General features: G+C 46.1%; 1 protein-coding gene across 2 annotated transcripts in view; it reads right to left on the bottom strand.

Annotated features, from left to right (window-relative positions):
• BICDL1 (BICD family like cargo adaptor 1) overlaps nucleotides 1-21622 on the bottom strand; it is a 111603-nt gene that overhangs the window by 17128 nt on the left and 72853 nt on the right. Inside the window, exons 3-7 of one of the 2 annotated variants that reach the window (XM_010368278.2) lie at nucleotides 17118-17234; nucleotides 13749-13895; nucleotides 6415-6594; nucleotides 5496-5714; nucleotides 3964-4107 (exon numbers count right to left, since the gene is read on the bottom strand). In XM_010368278.2, the coding sequence (XP_010366580.1) occupies nucleotides 3964-4107; nucleotides 5496-5714; nucleotides 6415-6594; nucleotides 13749-13895; nucleotides 17118-17234 (807 nt within the window). The remainder of the gene's footprint in view (nucleotides 1-3963; nucleotides 4108-5495; nucleotides 5715-6414; nucleotides 6595-13748; nucleotides 13896-17117; nucleotides 17235-21622) is intronic. The other variant, XM_010368279.2, reaches the window with a different exon arrangement.

Genomic DNA, 21622 nt, shown 5'->3' on the forward strand with positions numbered 1-21622 from the left:
TCAAGGCTTCCTGCCATTTGATAATGGGAACCCACCCAGAACTTGTAAGGGGCGTCCCACTTTCAAGTCACGCTTCAGGAAGATCAATCCAAAGCATGTGAAGGTGGGCGGGCTGGGGGGAGGCAGATAAATTGGGAAGTGGTGGCCACAGCCAGGGTGTGAAAGGATGCAGGTCTTGAAATAGGGCAGAGCCTAAGAGGATGGAGGATGGAGGAGAGGGCCATGCTGAGATTTCCGAGGAGAGGCACCCAGATTTGGCGAGTGAAGCCCACAGGCTCCCGGCACTCTCTGAATGAATGTTCATGCCCTTTCTGGAGTAACAAGTGTGCACTCGAGTCAAGCATGAAGGATCCAATCAACAGAAATGGGATGCTTCTGACTGAGCCTCCTGCCACCTAGGTGACAGGCCTGAGAACTGGCTGAGGGCCTCACCGATAATGTGTTCATATTCTACAGACTAATCGCAGAAGACCCCCCTGCATCCTAGCAGCTGCTCCACGCATACCAGAGGTGAGGGCTGGGCCACATGGGGAACAGAGAAGGAGGCAGCTCCTTGCCACTGATGCGGGCAGGGTAGGAGGGGGCACAACACCATATGAAGGACTTTGTTCCTTAAGAACAGTAACAGGTGCCAGCAAGTCTTCAGGTCTGGCTATGGATTTTGCTTCTAAAAAATAATTACCAGTCAAATTAAACCACTTTCCTTTATTTAAAAGTTTGGGGGCCGGGCGCGGTGGCTCAAGCCTGTAATCCCAGCACTTTGGGAGGCCGAGACGGGCGGATCACGAGGTTAGGAGATCGAGACCATCCTGGCTAACACGGTGAAACCCCGTCTCTACTAAAAATACAAAAAAACTAGCCGGGCGAGGTGGCGGGCGCCTGTAGTCCCAGCTACTCCGGAGGCTGAGGCAGGAGAATGGCGTAAACCCGGGAGGCGGAGCTTGCAGTGAGCTGAGATCCAGCCACTGCACTCCAGCCTGGGTGACAGAGCAAGACTCCGTCTCAAAAAAAAAAAAAAAAAAAAAAAAAAGTTTGGGTAGGCTTCCAGCCCCCACACCTTTGACCTTTGGCCTAGTTTTCAAGAGAGAAAAGAACACTCTCAGGTAACAGGCTCAGAGACTGGGTCAGCCATCAGATGAGGTTTGAGCCCAGTCCAGGAGCTGAGTGCTAGAACCTCGGTCCCACCTAACTACATCTGGGTCCTGCCCCCAAAAGGGCTCAGAGATGGCTCTGACTGTCCTCATGGCACTGTGGGGTCCTGGAGAGCAGGGGCCCTGCACATCCATCTGTTGCCTCTCAGTATCTAGTGCAGCACTAGGCGTATAGTGGGTGTCAGTGGATGCTGAACCCACCTTGCATGCAGAACGCCATGCCTGCTGTGATGGCTGCAATTTCTGCAGTCATTCTGGGACTCAGTCTGCACCCTACCCCTGCCCTGGGAGGCCAGTGTTACTTCCCATGAGGTGGCTTTGCTAGGTTCAGTGCGGCTGAGAGGTTTTCTGCTTTGACTGAGCATTTGGGAGGAGACGGCCTACAGGAGAAGCCCAATTCTATACCCCGTGTGGGATGTGAGTACAACCTTCCACTTGGTGAACCATTTGAAAGAGAATCCATAGGAACTGGCCTAAACCATTATCAGCTGAACTTCTAAAAAATTTCCACGTGGAAATGGGTTCCTAAATATTCTACAATAGAATCTTGGCAACCTACAATTTGCTTATGTTTCTGAATAAAATAACGCCCCCCCGCATCCACCGTGGAGTTCTAGTTTTACATTTCTGAGAAACAAAACAACAAAACAGTTAGTATTAAAGAACTCATAAACAGAAGCACCCTATGGAAATTTAAATAGGCTTTAAAATAAACAAAACTTTTATTAATCCAAAGACCTTACAGATCCAACGTTCTCCTGCATTTTATTTTTCCAGTTTAGAAGATCTGTCTCTGAGGCCGGGCGCGGTGGCTCAAGCCTGTAATCCCAGCACTTTGGGAGGCCAAGGCGGGCGGATCACAAGGTCAGGAGATCGAGACCATCCTGGCTAACACGGTGAAACCCCGTCTCTACTAAAAAATACAAAAAACTAGCCGGGCGAGGTGGCGGGCGCCTGTAGTCCTAGCTACTCGGGAGGCTGAGGCAGGAGAATGGCGTGAACCCGGGAGGCGGAGCTTGCAGTGAGCTGAGATCTGGCCAGTGCACTCCAGCGTGGGTGACAGAGCGAGACTCCGTCTCAAAAAAAAAAAAAAAAAAAAAAAAAGGAAGATCTGTCTCTGAGTCTGAAGCACTCTCTGGCCAAATTACCTGCTGAAGAACTTAGGTTTCAGGCGGGCGAATGTCTGTGGCTGCCTAACCCAAGTCTCCAGCGTTTGGCTGCAAGCAAGCCACAGCTTTACGAGACAGAGTCTCACTCTCTCATCCAGGCTTGAGCACGATCTCGGCTCATTGCAACCTCTGCCTCCTGGGTTCAAGCAATTCTCCTGCCTCAGCCTCCCGAGTAGCTGGGATTATAGGCGTGTGCCATCACACTGGGCTACTTTTCCTATTTTTAGTAGAGACAGGGTTTCGCCATGTCGGCCAGGCTGGTCTCGAACTCCCGATCTCAAGTGATCAACCTGCCTTGGCCTCCCAAAGTGCTGGGATGACAGGTGTGAGCCACCGTGCCTGGCCAAGCCACAGACTGAAATGGCATCTTTGTGTCCTTGTTATCTGGTCACTCACAGAAGGAAGAGGACAGTAGATGGCTGGAGGTGGGTCTCCCGATATTTTTCAAGAAAATATTAGGAAGACTAATGGGATGACCCCCAAAAAAGGGGAGTTTCTTTCTATAAAGATATTTCAAATGTAGGAAATACTGACTGGGGCCGCATGTGGTGGCTCACACCTGTAATCCCAGCACTTGGAGAGTCCAAGATGAGTGGTTCTCTTCAGCCCAGGAGTTCGAGACCAGCCTAGGCAACACGGCGTACCCTCATCTCTACAAAAAAATGAGTTGGGCATGGTGGCATACACCTGTAGTCCCAGCTACTTGGGCAGCTGAGGTGGAAGGATTGCTTGAGCCTAGAAGTCAAGGCTGCAATGAGCTGTGACTGCGCCACTCCAGCCTGGGCGACAGAATGAAACCCTGTCCCAAAAAGAAAAAAAAAAAAAAAAAAAAAAAAAGAGGAAATACTGACTGAAGTGAAAGGCAGACTTAAATTCCATCTCAAAGAAACCTCATACAGCAGCAAGGAATGAACAGCTTTGAGCCAGGGAAGGAGAGGGGCAGGAGCAAGGTTTAGATGCTACTTGTTTGGTGCGACCCCAGCCCCTACTCCCAAGCAGTACAGAACCTCTACACATGACCACAGTCAACAGGAAGAGTCTTCATTTATCTCCTAGGATAGATTTTAGAAGCTCCGTTTTGAGTGGAGCTGCCTATAAGTCCTTTAAAGTTTCTCAGATCAGAATATAAATGTCTTTCTTCAGCGTTCTCTAGAAAGATGAAATCATGATCAAATGAGAAAGGAACAGCAAGGGTAGCAGTAAGTTCTTCTAAAGCTGAAGAACAGGCTGAGAGAAGTGATGGCACTTACAAAAGGGAACTGGACGGTAAAGATCAATTGTTCCTTGGTTTGCAAACTTCCCTGCCCAGCAGCTGCTGGAAAAGCACCCATAAGTAGCCTAGGGGCTGTCAGCATCTACCAGTCAGATTAACTTTGGCTCTGTATAAGGCAGAGTGTCACTGAAGGAAATGGAGGACCAGCTGTTCTTATCCTTGCCAATTTTACTTCGGGCTAAACTAAAGGACTGGGTTCTTCTCTTGAAGACACTCAGTTTACCTCAACTTCAGGTCACCATTCCCTGATGATTTGACGAAGGGGAGCCACTTCTCATACAGAAATGGGAGAGAGAAACTCACAAGGGTCCCAAGAGAGCCAGGGGCAGGTGCACATGCCCTGCACTGGACTGAAGGTGGGGGTGCTCACCTGACTGTGGAGTCGCTGCAGCTCTTCTAGGCTTTGCCTCAGTTTACCCCTCTCTCCCTCCATGAGCTCCCTTAGGGCTCTCGAGTCCTCACTGGTCTGCCTTATCTGTTCTTCTAAGGAGTCATCATCAAGTCTCCGGGAGCTCTGACAGCAAAAGAAAGACAGCCACAGATATGGTAAGGGTACAGAAGAGATGGGGAGGCAGGAGAGAGATGGTTAGTCGGGGGAGAGAAGGAGAGGAGAAACGGGGGAGAGTGGAGGAATGATGTGGTGAAAGATAGTGGGGAAGATGGAGGGAAGGAGAAAAAGGAGGAGAGAAGAGACAAAAGGTGCAAGGAAGAAGGGGTCAAGAAGAGAGATTGCTCAATTTCAACCTGCAAGCAGATGTTCCCTTTTGTTTCAGGCTTGAGGGAAAGGAAGCAGTGTGGCGGGAATAGCACACCACATTCTGACAGCTCTCTTCTCCCACAATGACCTGGCCTCATATTACAATACCGCCCACAAATCAATACAGCATGGTCAGACAGAACAGCTGCCCTTCATATTACTTTACCCAATACAGGTAGAAAGACACAACTTTTCTGTAGGAGGATGAAACGTGAGGAGAAATAATAGCCCAAAAGCTGGGAGTGTGAGCGGAGGGGAAGTCAGGGAGAAATGTGTCATGAAGCTGGAAGAAATGCCAGACTGCCCAGGATGCCCATGGGAACAGTCCTCTCCTCCACAGGTGGCCACATTTGGGATTTTAAAAGGCCCTTAGAGCTGATCTTCCCAACTTCCTGTGCTCACTTACATTCTTTTGGCGGAAGTTTCAGATCTTTTACTTTTGCCAATTCACAGCTAACCCTACCACTAGGACCAAAGGGCTACAGAATAGCAACTTACAGTTCTAACTTAGATACAAACTTCATATGCAAAGTTTCCAAAGAAAGCCCTTAAACTGGAAGCCGCCATTGTCTGTACATCACTACCTGGAGAAAAAGGCTCCATGTGTACCTGGTGTGTGTGCAGGAAGCTGACTTTGGAGTCCTGGCATTTGGCCCCTCTGCCTCATCACGGCTGTAGTTGGTGTTCTCAAATAAGGGTTCATGGCCAGGCGCGGTGACTCATGCCTGCAATCCCAGCACTTTAGGAGGCTGAGATGGGTGTATCACTTGAGGTCAAGAGTCAAAACTAGCCTGGCCAACATGGTAAAACCCTGTCTCTACTAAAACTACAAAAATTAGCTGGGTGTGGTTGATGGTGCATGCCTGTAATCCCAGTTACTCAGGAAGCTGAGGCACGAGAATCACTTGAACCTGGGAGGCAGAGGTTGCAATGAGCCGAGATTGTGCCACTGCACTCCAGCCGGGGTATCAGAGCGAGACTGTCTCAAAAACAAAATCCAAAAAAATCAATAAGGGCTCAGAAGAATTCTTGCGGATATTTTATAGGGTTCCAGTTCCAGGGCTGACCTCACCCTATGCACTGGGTTCTAACCCCGCACTAGCCAGCTCCTGTGGGGTAAGGACCATCTCAGACTGGCCTCTTACCGTGGGCTCCATGCCATCCACAATGCTCTGTATCAGTCTCTTGAGCTCATTGAGGGCAGTGCGCAAGCTGCCGGCTGGCACATCCTTGGCGGATGAGGTTTCTGAAGACTCGTCCATGGAGGAGTCCGTGGAGACAGCTGAGTCAGCACTGTCATTGCCTCGAAGGTGTGAGCACAGGTAGCGAACCTGGCAGTAGGCTTCCCAGAGCTGCAGTCTCAGCTGTTCCACAGAGAATTACTATTCATTACAGACTCTAGAGAAGACTGCTACCCGGCCATCTTTTTCTAGCATCTAAACCCAAAATACTGATACCCAAGACACCAGTTCTAGAGAAAGGGTTTTTTGTTTTTTTTTTGTTTTTTTTTTTTTAAACTCATTGGTCCCAAGAAATAATACTTATTCTGAACCAAGTACATCTATACAGACTCCAAATTCTTATTCTCCCTGTTCTCTAGCTTCTTCCATTTGCAATATAAAGCACTTCTTTATGTAATCAGTTACGGAGTCAGAAACCAATCAGGGGACTGAATGGTTCTGGGTATTATGAAAAGTGCGAAAAGAAACCAATTAGATGGAGAAGATGGATCATGACTGCTCTGGAACTCTGTCAATATAACAGGTATGGAGCTGATGGCACAAGCATTTCCTAAGAGGAACTGGGGTGACAATGAGTGGGAATTGGCTGTGCCTATGATACTCTGTCCTCTAGCATTTCTGCTCAATGCCTTAATGGATAAGGTGGGTGGAAAATGGAGGGCCAGGGACATGCTCCATCAGGGCCTGCTTCACGATACTCTAGCCAGCAGGCCAAGGCACAGGGGCACAGCCTTGCCAGGATGGCAGCTGAGTGGTAGGGAGGAGGACCGGCCCTGAGCAACCCCAGGTAGCCTCGCCTGTGGGGTGACAGGCAGGTCAGCACCTGCTCTCGCTCTTGCTCCAGCTCCTCAGCCTCCATGCTCTGCTCGATCTCTGACAGGAGGGATGTGCTGGTGGCGGCAGAGCTCTGCAGACTCCTCTCCTCAGTGAGTTCTTCCACCTTCACCTGCAGCTGTCGGCAGGAGAGACGCACCTCCTGAAGCTCCAGGTGGCTTTGGTGCAGCTTTCAAAGAAAGAGCAAATGGTTTGAGGTTTATGAAACACAAAACCAAGGCAAACTGACCCCTCAACCTGATCATGCTCTGGGTCCAACCACCAATTTACAGAAAAATAAAAAGGAGAGAGGAACATGTTAAACTACATCATGAGACACACTCAGCAAAATACAGATCTAGAAAATTCTGACCGGGCACAGTGGCTCACGCCTGTAATCCTAGCACTTTGGGAGGCCAAGGCGGGCAGATCACCTATGATCAGGAGTATGAGACCAGCCTGGCCAACATGAGGAAACCCTGCCTCTACTAAAAATACAAAAATTAACTGGGTGTGGTGGCGGGCGCCTGAAATCCCAGCTACTTGGGGAATGAGGCAGGAGAATCACTTGAACCCAGGAGGCGGAGGTTGCAATGAGCCGAGATCACGCCACTGCACTCCAGCCTGGGTGACAGTGTGAGACTCTATCTCCAAAAAAAAAAAACAAAGAAGAAAAAGAAAAAAGAAAATTCTATAGGACAAACAACTCCATTTCGTTAAGAAAAACATTGCAAGGGGAAAAAAAGATAGAGGAGGAACACAGAAATAAAAAAAGACTTGAGTTATACCAACCAGGCCGGGCGTGGTGGCTCACGCCTGTAACACCAGCAGTTTGGAAGGCCAAAGCGGGCAGATCATCTGAGATCAGGAGTTCAAGACCAGCCTGGCCAACATGGTGAAATCTGTCTCTATTAAAATACAAAAATTAGCTGGGCATGGCGGCGGGCGCCTGTAATCCCAGCTACTCAGGAGGCTGAGGCAGGAGAATCACTTGAACCCAGGAGGCAGAGGTTACAGTGAGCCGAGATCACCCCATTGCACTCCAGCCTGGGCGACAAGAATGAAACTCCGTCTCAAAAAAAAAAAGAGTTATACCAACCAATCGCACTGTGTAGGCCCATTTTAATTTGTATCTTGATTCAAACAAAAATGTGAAAAAATTATGACATTTATAAGACAAGTGAAAATCTGAACACTCACTGGGCATTTTATGATATTAAGAAAATATGCGATTTTTTTGGTATAATAGTACTGGAGTTACATTTTTTAAAGTTCTTTTAGAGGTTAGTACTTTTTATTTCCAGATGAACTTATTAAAATCTGAGATTTACTTCAAAATAATGTGAGAGAAAAGGAAATGGATGTTATGAAGATGGGGCAGCACTGGGCAGGGACTGGTGGTTTTCAGAGCTGGGCTTCATTACACTGTGCCACTGTGGAATGTTTGAAATCCTTTGCAATAAAAAATCAAACACACACAGGCACACAAAGTGAGATACCATTAGAGTCTCACCAAGATGGTTAACATAAATAATACAAATAATATCAAGTGTTGATGAAGATGTGGGGCAATGCTGGTGGGAGTAGAAAATGTACGAATACTTTGGAAAATTGGCAGTTTCTAATAAAATTAAATATAATCTATATTCTATGATCCAGCAATTCCACTTTCAGCTGTAGATACAACAAAAACGAAATGTGCACAACAGACACACACAGGATGTTCAAATAACCACAAATGGGAAACAATCCAAATGCCAATAAAAATAGAAAAAGTAAATTGTGGTATGTTCACATGTTGGAATACTACACAGCAATGAAAGAATATACTACTACCATATGCCACAACATGGTTAAATTTCATAGACATAATGTTAAACAAAAGCCAGACATAAAAAGTATACATGAGTCTATTTATAAAATGTTCCCAAACTTCACTGAGGTAGAAAAAAGTTGGAGTAGAGGTTTGCTTTTGAGGAAGTGGCAAGTATTCTTTTTAGGGTGCTGATCGTGGTCTGTATCTTGATCTCCATGGTGGTTACACAGGTATGTATTTGTAAAAATTAATTGGGCTGTCCCCTTAAGATTTGTGTGCTTTACTATATATATATTTTTTCATTAAAAAAAAATTAAGGGGAAAAAGAGTAGCTTGGAAAGGAGCCGGAGGTGGAAACAGGAGTAGCATCTGGATAGTAATACCAAGAGTTTCTACCCCAACCCCACCATTAGAGGCAAGGCCCTAGGCTGGCCCCTCGCTTCCACATCAGGTAGTTGAGCCACAGGTGAAAAGTGACTTTCCTAAAACCCTCGTGAAGCAGAACTGGTCTGATGACTCCCAGTCCAGGGGTCTTTCCGGTTTCCACATACCTCATTTGTTCCAGAGAGACATTAACAGATGAGATAGTAACTTATTTTGAAGATTTCTAAGGGAGGAAGTCCCACAGCTTCAGTTCTAACTCTCATGGGCAGAAATGTCCACAGTTTTGCCATGTCTAACATCAGTCCTTCATCCTGCACGTTCACCTGTTTGTTCTCTCTCAGTCCTTTTCTGAAGACTGAAAAGAGCTAATTACTTGGGAGACATTCCTCTTCAATAGCTTTCCAAATAGCTCTATTCTGCAAGCCAAATATTATATATATTATATGTCCTTTAGACTTTTCCCAGCCTCTCTCTCTTGATTTTTAAATGATCTCAGAGATTTTCACATAAGCCTCTATTTTTAGAGCTAGCAGAGCCACAGAGATCAATGAGTCCAACTACGTCAGGATAAAACTGAAGCTTAGAAAAGGGGAATGGTGCCAGTGGTAGAGAGGAGATAGCAGCACAGGGGTCAGGAATTGTGGGCAGTACTCTTTCCTTCTCTCTCCATGCTGCGACTTCACTCCTTCCACCCCACTGCATTCTCCATGGCCCCTTTCTGTGTGGAGTTCACAACAGGGCACAACTCTCTGGGGAGGTCACTACTGCTGAATATAAGGGGACGACCCGACCACAACTGCTAAATGCTATTTTTTGAGTCTCTGTCGCCCAGGCTGGAGTGCAGTGGCGTGATCTTGGCTCACTGCAACCTCTGCGCCCTGGGTTCAAGCAATTCTCCTGCCTCAGCCTCCCTAGTGCGCTGGGACCACAGGCATGCGCCACCACATCCAGCTAAATTTTGTATTTTTAGTAGAGATGGGGTTTCACTATATTGGCCAGGCTAGTCTCGAACTCCTGACCTCAAGTGATCTGCCCATCTTGGCTTCCCAAAGTGCTGGGATTATAGGCGTGAACCACCACGCTCGGCCTAAATGCTATCTTCTCATCTGTGCACTCCATCACTAACCTGCTTTTAATACAGCAGACCCTAATTGCGGAATTGTCATCAGTTTGCTAGCAGCTAGGAACATGGCCACATGCCACATGCCACATCTGCCCAGAAGCAATGTTTCCCACTCTTCATATCTGTGGACTGCAATGCCCCACTCCAGGTCCTTAGAAGACTTTCAGGAAGTGGTGGTGGGAGGGGAGAACTTCCTGGGATTTAAATTAAGCTAATTTATTCTGTTATAAAACAGCATTTCTGGGGTCACCTCTGTTCCATTAAAAAGAAAGCAGACACTGCACTGGTCTTTTCCAGACTTGTGGCTGAGTTGGCTTGTGGCTCCTGCAGAAGTGCAGACTGGGGTGGCTAGCAGCCACTTAGAGCTCTACAGTTCTCATGAAGGGAGAAAGCTGCCTTGCAGAGCCTTTGGCCAATCACTTAGGCGCCCCGGGAGCCTCACCTCCACCATCAGCACTTGGAAATGATTGACTAACGGCACCAGTGATCTGGAATAGCCCTAACGAGGAAGGGTTTGGAGCCTGGCTGCCCAGAGAATGAAGAAAGGATTGGCAAGCCTGCTCTGCATAGTTCTGGCGGATCAGCAATACCTGCTGGTCCAGTGGGAACTTCTCCAACCCGTTTTGAGGAGACTCAGAAAGAAAAACATCAGGGTTACAGGAAAAAATGAGACATTCCTAGGAAGCATTTGGCACAATTACAAATGGCATATTAAATTGGCAAAGTGCTTCATAATAATTATTATTATTATTTTTTTTTTTTGAGACGGAGTCTCGCTGTGTCACCCAGGCTGGAGTACAGTGGCCAGATCTCAGCTCACTGCAAGCTCCGTCTCCCGGGTTGACGCCATTCTCCTGCCTCAGCCTCCCAAGTAGCTGGGACTACAGGCGCCGCCAACTCACCCGGCTAGTTTTTTTTTTTTTGTATTTTCTAGTAGAGACGGGGTTTCGCCGTGTTAGCTAGGTTGGTCTCGATCTCCTGACCTCGCGATCCACCCGTCTCGGCCTCCCAAAGTGCTGGGATTACAGGCTTGAGCCACTGCGCCCGGCCCATAATTATTTTTTTAGACAACTCCACACACATCACAGCAGGAGGAAGTTAGGCATAGACAAGTACAAGTTCTTACGTACTGGACAAAATTAGTTCAATTACTCATGCACACTCAAAGGTGCTTAATTAATGATAACAGCAAGGGAACAAAAGACCAGGAGAGGTATGCACTCTCCAGTCAACAACTGATTCACCAATTGGATAGACACAAGAAGAAAAACCAAACCAAACAAGGGAAGAGTCTATTACATTTAAGAGGCCTTTAAAATAAGAAACATCATTCTTTATATGACAAAGGTGACACTAAGTATACTTGTATGTATGAATGAGAATGACACCAAGTGCTTTGTGTTTGTATAGTACACTATATTTACGCTCATCTGAGGGAACTGGGATGCTGTGATGTTACGTGATTTGCCTAATGGTACACAATCAGCATTAGAGCAAGGTCTAGGCTCCAGGTCACCTGCTTCCTGGGTTGCCCCACAGTGAGCAGGGCCTGTGCTCTGCTGACGGAATCCACCCAGTCGCTGGGACTAGGCCCTGCACACATCTGCAAGATGCCCAGCTCAGTATAAGAAGTAAGGGCAGTGAAGTGGCCCTTAGTAAGATGCCCAGCTCAGTATAAGAAGTAAGGGCAGTGAAGTGGCCCTTAGAGGGACAAACAGATTTCCTTTACTGGATAGTAAGAGTTTGGCAAAATACTTGATATATACTCAGTGCTCAATGAGTAATAATTTTTATGCTTATTCTCAGGTCTGAAAAAACTCAGAGTTGGATTTGATCAGTTGTTTAAAAATCTGTTTTTGACAGCAGGACCCCAATTACATGGTGAAAGAGATCAAAAGGGGGCTCCTCTGATTGTGACAGGCCTGTTGCCTTGCCTGCTCAGCCATCCCTCACCCTTGTCTGAGGATTTAAAATCAAGGGATTAAGTACATTCCAAGGCCACTAGCTTTACATTTTACAAGTATGGTTTAGGGTCATTCAGCTGCTACCTGAGTAAGCTGGATTTTTTATTTCTGTATCAGTACAGGCCATTTTAGCAACAAAAAGGACTTTCTGGAGGACACTAGTAATTAGTGGCAACTTGAGAGTTTCACATGAACTGAAGGACTATAATGATAAATTGTTAGGGAAGATGAGAATTCAGCCCGTAAATGCAGATTTTCCAAATCAACTGAGTACTGCCTGACTTGCTGCAGGTCCTTAGGTGAATGACACCTTCTCAGTTTTGAAGTTCAACAGGAAGACAGTGGATGTGCACATGGTGAGCAAGTGCATGTGGCATGATGGGATTCTCGCTGCTAGAGAATGTACAGCCCACAGTGCTGGTCAGGCCTCTGATGGCCTACTAGTCCTTCCTCTTTCCCCCTACCTAGGGCCCTAATTTTTGATTTGAAATAAGGACTTTTCACTGTAAATTCATGCTGAACTGAAAGTTTCTTTTAGGCAAGGGCCATTTTTCTCTTTCTCCATACTTATATTCCTTCTCCTCCCATACTGTATCTCAGCAACCCTCAGGAAAGCAGCCTGATACAGTAATAAATGCTGGTCAGGAACTGACTTTCGGAGGCGAGTGATACCAGGAAGTTATTACTGAGCTACAGGTAAAGCAGATGAGAGGGTTCCAGTCTTGATTCTACCAAAGACTCACTACATGACTTTGGATAAACGATTCAGTTTTTCTCAATTTCAGCTTTATGATGTATGCTAAAAGCACCCTGTATGCCAAAGAGGCACACAAATGTTCACTGCTATTATCATCATCAACCTTGAAAAATCATCAACCTTGAAAAATCAGCAAACTCTTTTCCATCTTGAAAACTTCTGTAAGGCTTTAGCCAGCACCATTTTCTACTCAACATTTACTGAGGCACTACTATCAATATATGAAAAGTTACTAGCTGAAGATACTAAAAACATGGAGAGAGAAAAGCCATTCATTTTCTCTCAAAGAGGTTCATCACTCAGGTGTCAGCTTAGCTGATGGTGTCAGGGACAAGTAATCTTAGCCCAAGACACTATATTTCCTTATCCCATACCCCAAGGCTTTCAAACAGCCTACCTATGAGCCCAGTGGGACCTTCTGTGGCCTAGCCTTTGGGCGGAGACCCATCTGGTGCTTGAGCACACCTGGATGACCACCTCTGCACAAACATCAGTGTTGCAATGTAGTGCACTCCCTGGCATTAACAGAGAATGCCAAAGGGAAGCAACGCACTCCGAGTTTCTGACCCCAGTCCTCCTAGGCCAGCCCAGCAAAGCATCTTGGTAGCAGATGCTGTACTCTATTTCTGGGAAGACTGGAGTGATGATATCTTTTTGTTTTGGGAGTTGTTTCTTGTCAAGCGTGAGCTTGGGGATTCAGCTGAGGCCCGGTAGCAGTTCCCAAATAAGAACAAATATGGCCATGAAGCAATTTCCTTCAGGAAGGAAAAAAAGAAACTGATTAGGTTCACAAAGGGTTCAGTCTATGCCTTTTCTGGCAACCGGCAGAAGCAGAATATAAATCTTGCTGTGTTCAGTGGGCAGCTTTGGGTTTCTGCTCCATGCCAACCAACTAAACCCATGAGCTTGGGAAGACAGCAGCAGAGAGCATTATGAGCTGAGTTAGAGAGTCACAGGCTCCCTCTGAAACCTTTTAGCAGATTTCACAAATGCTAGGAGGCCAGAATAGCACTCCTGGTGTTCCAGCCAATGTTAACCCAGAGAGAACTCTGTGAAACTGCTCCATGGGCCAGTGGCTCAGAACACATTGGAGAAATGATCTGTGGGTAGCGGTGCACTTCCTTTAGGCAGAGTCAGAAGAGTCAAGTTGGTGAATGCCCCAGGCCCCACAGTGAGACCTAGGCATCATCCACTCCTGGCTTACCCCAGCAGTAATGCTGGCCTCCCAGCCTTTTCTTTTTGGCTAAGTGCTCCTTTTATCTGGCTCTAGTCCTGCAGGACAGCTTCTCTACCCCAGTACCTGTAGGTCCTTGTCATGGCCCTGCCTCTCCAGGATTAGCACCCGGTCCTGTAGCTCCTCCACGGTCCCTTGGAGCAGGTCATTTTCCTCTAAAGTAGCGCTGAGACGATGCTCCAGCTCCCGTTTCCGATCTGACAGCATCTTGATCTGAAAGGGTTGGAGAGCCACAGGGGTGGTGTGGAGTTACACCCAGGCTGACAAGTAGGAACTAGGGACTAGCCCCAAAACATGAAGGCAAGTATCTTTCAGTGTTCTGCCCAATGTCACAGTACCCCCATCTCTGAGAGAATAACTATGAAACCCTAAGCTGAAGAGAAAACCCCTCCCCTCTAGAAACCTGTCTGGGAAGGGGTGGGAGTTGATCTCTGGGGAAGCTAGAATGTGGGATGCCAGGCAGAGGAAGGGAAGGCTAGCGCTCTGGAAATTCCAGAGATAAGATAAAAAAGGGCTCCACCTTGCCTGCTCTCAACTTTACCCCATCCTTACAACTGGCAGGAGGAGTGGAACCTAACCTGCTGCACTGCTTCTCCTCCTCAAGTCATGAGCACAAGAAAATGCCCAGGAAATCCTCTGGAGCGCCATGTTTTCACACCCCAGGATTCCTCTCTGTCTTCCTTTCCCCGCTCCTGGCTCCACTGGCACTAGAGGTCAGACCCAGTGCCTTGAGTTAAGGGAAGAGCTCCCAGGGTACAAAAAGCAAAGTAGTGCCTGCATCAGCCTATGTCCTGGGACGGAGCAGGACACAGATACAAGTGAATGCTGACTTTACTCAGAGTAACTTTTACCTGAGGGAGTCATTCGTGAAGAGGTGCAAATTCTTTTCATGAAACAGGTTGATATGTTTGTATACACTGAATACCTAGTCAGTCTCCACATACGTAAATCTTTTAGGAAGGTCTGTCTAATCTCTTCAGTGTCAGTGAGAAAACAGAGGCAAAGAGGAAAGAAATGCCAAGTCTCCTCTGGCCTCATGGTTTGTAGGGTGAGAAGCTGAGCCAGTGCTCCCAAGGCCAGGGATTCTTCACTCAAAAAACCACCACCCTGGCTCAGGGGCTCCAGAAAACCTTGCCAATTGGATCTGACTCTCAGGGGACCTTCTGAAATCCTGGAGGTCCTCGTGGATCCTCCCATTTATTTAGCAGTGCCCTGCTGGACTGATTCTCAGCCAGCTTCTTGCTTGTAAATATTTTCTTGACATGGTTAAAATATTCTCCAGGCTCTCCATTCCAGCTTTGATAATAATTCCTTAAGGCTTTTGGTTGGGCAAGTTTTGGGGACCAATCTTAGAACTTTTCCAGGGGAAATCCTGAAATGAATGTCTAGCTTGTTTCAAGTCCTATGAGATACAATTTTCCCTTTACTTTTTAGCTGTTCTCACTCTCCGAACTAGAATTCTGCTCGCAGGGCACAGATCTTCTCTGGCCACCAATCCAATTAGATAGGATGTTGTCCTGGAGAAACAAAGTATGTGGCCTTTGTCCAGAGAGATCAGGTATCTGGCCAAACAAAGAAATATTGTCTCTCAAGTGTGCACCTGGGTAGGGGACCAAAAGGAGCAAGCCCCTTTTGTGAATGGGTCCACTATTTCCTACACTGAAGCAAAGTCACCCATGTGAAGAGAATTCTTACTCTAGTTGATTTTCATTTAAATGCCCTCTGACCTTTAAATTTTCCTTCCCATGAATCATCTTTGTTTCCCAAGTTTCAGTCAGTGAAGTGATGGGGTAATAAGATTCGGATACACAACTGACCCTAAAAAACCTTAGTTCGGAGTGGCCGGGCGTGGTGGCTCATGCCTGTAATCCCAACACTTTGGGAGGCCGAGGCGGGAGGATCACAAGGTCAGGAGACCAAGACCATCCTGGCTAACACCGTGAAACCCCGTCTCTACCAAACATACAAAAAAAAAAAAATTAACCGGGCGTGGTGGCAGGCGCCTGTAGTCCCAGTTATTCGGGAGGCTGAGGCAGGAGAATGGCATGAACCTGGGAGGCGGAGCTTGCAGTGAGCCAAGATCTTGCCACTGCACTTCAGCCTGGGAGACAAAGCAAGACTCCATCTCAAAAAAAAAAAAACAACAACAAAAAAAAAAACAAACAAAACATACGCACTTAGTTTGGAGCTACACAAAGTAACTTACTTAAAACAAACAATTTTCATAGCTTGCCTTTTAAAGGTAGCAGTATTCACGGACAAAGCAGGGAATCAGCATTAGGCCACCAACTCCCCTATACACCCTGAAACTTGTGAACAAATCTGGCAATAAACATTCCTGGGGATGACCCGGTTCATGAGGGTCTAGAAAAAGTGAACGCATCGGGGAAAGAGGAAGACAGAAAACTTGAAGGAGTCAGAGGCTGGCAGAGGCAGGTGAATGGCAAGTCATGCACACAAATGGTCACATACAGGCATGCCAAACCCCACTGGAACAAACTCTACTTACTTCAAGGACCTGCTGCTCAATACCAGTAGGCATTCCATGGGAAAGGGGGAAGGAAGGGAATGGGAGGCAGGAGAAAAGAGAAGATATTGACAGACTTTAGGAAAAACATCCTCAGGTCATTTACCAAGCAGGGGAGCAGGCTATCTGGGTTTCTCTGGCCTGACCATGATGGCTGATCGCTTCATCACAGTGGAAAGTTACTTGTTCAACCTAGCTCTAGACTGTCCTTCAAACTCTGACTTAGCAAAGGGGCTGCTGTCCAGATACTTGGCTAAAGGGTCCTCAAAAGCAGACCAGGTGGAAGCCTCCCCGGGGGGCAGGCCTGGTTTGGGCTGGTGATAAGATCTTTACCCTCTCTTCACCTTCCACAACCAGATTCTCACAGTATTGTTCCCCTGCCGATACTTTCTTTTTCCCCTCATCCTGGCCCTCACGTTCTGGCCTCTCCTATGGTTTCAATAACATCACTGTCTTCCAGGTATCATACAAAGTGCCTTGTATACATTAACCCATAATATCCTTGCAAAAACCTGTCAAGTAGAAACTTCTATTTCTCTCATTTTGCAGATGAGAATAACAGCAGACCTTAGTAAGACGGACTGAACTGGGCCTAAATGGAATAGAGAAAGGCGAGATGTCCTTTCCCACCTTCTATTTGGGATTGGCAAGGATATTTTTAGAGAGATCAACATATTCAGTAAAATGTAGGTCATCTGTGATTTCAATACACCCGACAGTAACTCTGAGCAACTTCATTTTTCCAGACAACAGCCTACCCAGAGAAACACAGATCAAATGTTCCCCATTTAGGTTCGCACAGAAATGTCTTTCTGTAGAGATTTTAGTCCCTTTTACATAGAGCAGTTTTTTGTCTCCCAGTGAGAAAAGCATTCCACCTTCCAGCACTGCTGTGTGGGGAGGCTCACCTCAGCCTGAAGACTCTCCAGCCGGATGATGTGCTGGTTGGTTGACGAGTTTTTCTCCCGAAAGTCTTCTCTGAGGGCGTGGACCTGCATGGAGAGTTGTCTCTCAACTTCTGATGCCTGAAACAGAGGAGACCTGCAGAGCTGATTCAGAGGTTATGCAAAGAAGTCTGTTAAGATGTCTGTCTTTCATTTATCAAGCATCTCTTTGCACTTTCCATTCTATAAGGAGCACTAGATGAGATGCTGGTTTCCCACGCACCATTCATTTGTTCTCTAGTGCTAAAACAGGACAAACTCCCACCCCCACCTCCACCATTAATGACTCTGTCTAGGTCCAAGACCACTTGACTGATCAGAAGAAACAGCCCTAGGAAATAGTATGCTCTCAAATGTTAGTTATCATTATTACTCTACATATAGAAGAAACTCAGCAAATATCTACTAAATTGAAAGTCTGAATATTTTACATGAAAGAATAAGATGGTTATACCTACTGCCTTAGAAATTCCTTCATTTCTCCCATCAATTTCCTCAAGTGGGCTCAGTCAAATCACACGCATCTGCATTTCTCTCCTCTACTTAACATGGGCACTATTTGAAATTGCTTGTCATACCTGTTAAGATTTTTGCCACTCATTCCTCAAGGACATTTTTGCAACTTTCAATTCTTTGGGGAGTGCCAGCAGAGGTGCCTATTTCCCACCTCAATCCATTTATGATCTAATGCTAAAATATATTAGATCATAATCATAACATAACACCAAAATACCATTTGGTGTTGTAGGAGGCTAACTTGGTAACAAAAATTCCAGCCCTCCTCCTGAGGGTCCCAGCCCAGACCCTGCTGAGGGAGCCCTGCTTACTGCCCTGTGGAGAGGAGAGCCATGGGACAAATTAAGTAACTGCCTCAATGCTTTTTTGAGGCCAAATGGGGTCAGTAAGCTTTATGGGTTCTTGGGAGAGATCACCATGTGCTGGAACGGCCAGGAAAGACTTTCCAAGGAGGTGGGACGGTAATAATGTTGAAATGGTAGACTAGCTGTTCAATGAGGCTCTCATAGTAATGGTTACATGTTCAATAGTTCTTTTTATCTTCAAGTACTCTATAGTCAATTGTCCATCTTTTTTATTTTTGGTTCCACATATTCAACAAATGTTACCTCACTGGACTACAGAGCCACAGAAGATTCTTAACCTACTCACTATTTTTAAAACAATTACAAAACACAGAACAAAATAAAATAAAACCATACTTTAGCTGATTTTCATTTAAATACCCTCTAACCTTTAAATTTTCCTTCCTATGAATCATCTTTGTTTCCCAAGTTTCAGTCAGTGAAGTAATGAGCTAATAAGATTCTGATATACAACTGACTCCTTAAAAAACTTAGAAGTTCAGAGCTGCATGAAGTAACTTACTTGAAATGAACAATTTCATAGCTTGGCTTTATGATGCAAGGAATCAGCATTAGGCCGCCAACTCCCTCACCCCACCCTACACACCCTGAAACCTGTGAACAATTCTGGCAATAAACATTCCTGGGAATGTTTCCCCTATATTATTTCTCCTTCATATTCTAAATTTAACTTCAGATACCCACTAGGCTGTTTTAGACTTCTCAATCACTCAGAAACACAATGAGTCATTCACTCTTGCCGAAGAATCACATTAGTAATATTTACTGAGTACATGCTATGTGTCAAGAACTGTGCTAAATGCTTTCAATGCATTATCTTGATTGTTACCCCTAATTTACTAACAAGGAAATTGGCTCAGGAAAGTGAAGGAACTTGCCCAATGTCTCAGTGACAGAATCAGGATGGTAAAAACCTTGGGCTGGGCTGGGTACGCTGGCTCATGCGTGTAATCCCAGCACTTTGGGAGGCTGAGGTGGGCGGACTGCTTGAGCCCAGGAGCTTGAGACCAGCCTAGCCAACATGGTGAAACCCAGTCTCTAGAAAAAAATACAAAAATTAGCCAGGCATGGTGGCATGTGCCTGTAGTCCCAGCTACTTGGGAGGCTGAGGTGGGAGGATCACCTGAGCCCAGGGAAGTCGAGGCTACAGTGAGCCATGATTGTGCCACCACTGCACTACAGCCTGGGCAACAGAGTTTGAAAGCCTGTCTCAAAAACAAATAAATAGGCTGGACAGGGTGGCTCATATCTATACTCCTAGCACTTTGGGAGCCTGAGGCGCCCGGATCACCTGAGGGCAGGAGTTCGAGACCAGCCAGGCCAATGTGGCAAAACCCCATCTCTACTAAAAATACAAAAATTAGGCCGGGCATGGTGGCTCATACCTATAATCCCAACACTTTAGGAGGCCAAGGTGGGCGGATCACAAGGTCAGGAGTTCAAGACCAGCTTGGCCAACATGGTGAAACCCCGTGTCTACCAAAAGTACAAAAATCAGCTGGGCATCGTGGTGTGTGCCTGTAATCCCAGCTACTCGGGAGGCTAAGGCAGGAGAATTGCTTGAACTGGGACACGGGAGGTGGAGGTTGCAGTGAGTTGAGATTGTACCACTTACACTCCAGTCCGGGCTACAGAGCGAGACTCAATCTCAAAAAACAAACAAACAAACAAAAAAATTAACCAGGTATGGTGGTGCGTGCCTATAGTCCCAGCTATTGGGAGGCTGAGGCAGGAGAATCGCTTGAACTTTGGAGGCAGAAGTTGCAGTGAGCCAAGATCACACCACTGCACTCCAGCCTGGGCGACAGAGTGAGACTGTATCTCAGAAAGAAAAAAACTTAAAAAAAAATTAAATAAAAAACCAACTTTGGCTGTCTTACCCTCAAATTAGTACTGTAATACTATCTTCTTGTATTTTGAAATAGTTTTTCATATTTATTCTCACTACTAAAACCAAACTTTACACAAGTCCAATTTAGCAAGGCTTTTCTTCTTTCCTTTTTTTTTTTTTTTTTTTTTTAATGCTAGGCATTTCATTTCAGACTCTTAAAATTTCTTCTAAGGCCAGCTGCAGTGGCTCACGCCTGTAATCCTGGCACTTTGGGAGGCCGAGGCGGGTGGATCACCTGAGGTCAGGAGTTTGAGACCAGCCTGTCCAACACGGTGAAACCCCACCTCTACTAAAAATACAAAAAACTAGCCAGGTGAGGTGGCGGGCGCCTGTAGTGCCAACTACTGGGGAGGCTGAGGCAGGAGAATGGCGTAAACCCGGGAGGCAGAGCTTGCAGGGAGCAGAGATCCGGCCACTGCACTCCAGCCTGGGCAACAGAGCGAGACTCCGTCTCAAACAACAACAACAACAAAAATTAGCCGGGCGTGCTGGTGGGTGCCAGTGGTCCCAGCTACTTGTTAGGCTGAGGTAGGAGAATTGCTTAAACCCAGGAGGGGGAGATTGCAGTGAGCCGAGATCACGCCACTGCACTCCAGCCTGGGCGACAGGGCAAGACTCTTGTCTCAAAAATAAAATAAAATAAAATACAATAAGGTAAGATAAAATAAATAAAATCTTCTAACAGAAGGTAGGGCCCATCAGGAAACCATATGCTGTAGTTTGAGTGCCTGTACTGAATTCAGTTGACTGTTGAGATTTCAAACATACTTAGATTTGCAGAGCACTGGGTAATTCAGGTAGCTGATCTTATTCTTAGCATCACCACTTTGACATGAATCACTCAACAATGAAGTTACAGAGATGCACCGAGGGCTGCAAATCTAGTCCAGCTGGTATGAAATGCTCCTGCAGACTATCTCCTCTCAAAGCGATCTTCTTAGAAATAGAAATTTGTCTCTTCCTACCAGAAAGTTAAACTCTAGAGCCTGAGCTGTTAAGCACTAAGCTATAACATTCCCTTTAAATGTCTGACTCCTCAACTATGCCTAGGGATATGCACAGCAAAAGCTTTTAACCTCCATTTCTCATCTGAATTTACAATAACCTTAAGGCTATTGTAGAAGCAGGAATCACTGGCCTCCCTTTGCAGGCAGGGAGATAGAGGCTCCAAGGGTGTGTATTGCACTGGCCTTTGGCCACCACACCACAGCCACCTCCCAGCCAGGGGGGCGCCAATCAATTGCCTGTGATGGTAATGGAGGGGATGGATCAATCTGAGTTATAAACCCACCCTTTGCAAGGGGCTAATGCACCTTCCAAAGTAAATTATTTTCTTCTTTTTCAGAGACAGAATCTGGTTCACACCTTGGACTTGACTAACACAATGAATATTAGCTATTTCTGCACATAAATGAAATAATAACCCTTTAAGTTTATATGTAACTCTTATGTTCTAAATGCTTTCTGGAAGTTAAATGCTAAATAAGGAAGCCTTAGCTCTGGAATGAATTTCAGAGGTTCTTTGAAGAACCTTTGAAGAAGTGGGAGAGTTAGCTAGGGTAACTAACAGCAGTCTCTCTGAAGGGATACACTGTGCTCCTGAGAGGAGGGATATTGTGGAAAGATAAAAAATTGAGTCAAATGGGCCAGGCGCTGTGTAATCCCAGCACTTGAGAGGCCAAGGTGGGAGGATCGCT

Source organism: Rhinopithecus roxellana, chromosome 10 (assembly GCF_007565055.1).
Source record: "Rhinopithecus roxellana isolate Shanxi Qingling chromosome 10, ASM756505v1, whole genome shotgun sequence".
NCBI lineage: Eukaryota > Metazoa > Chordata > Mammalia > Primates > Cercopithecidae > Rhinopithecus > Rhinopithecus roxellana.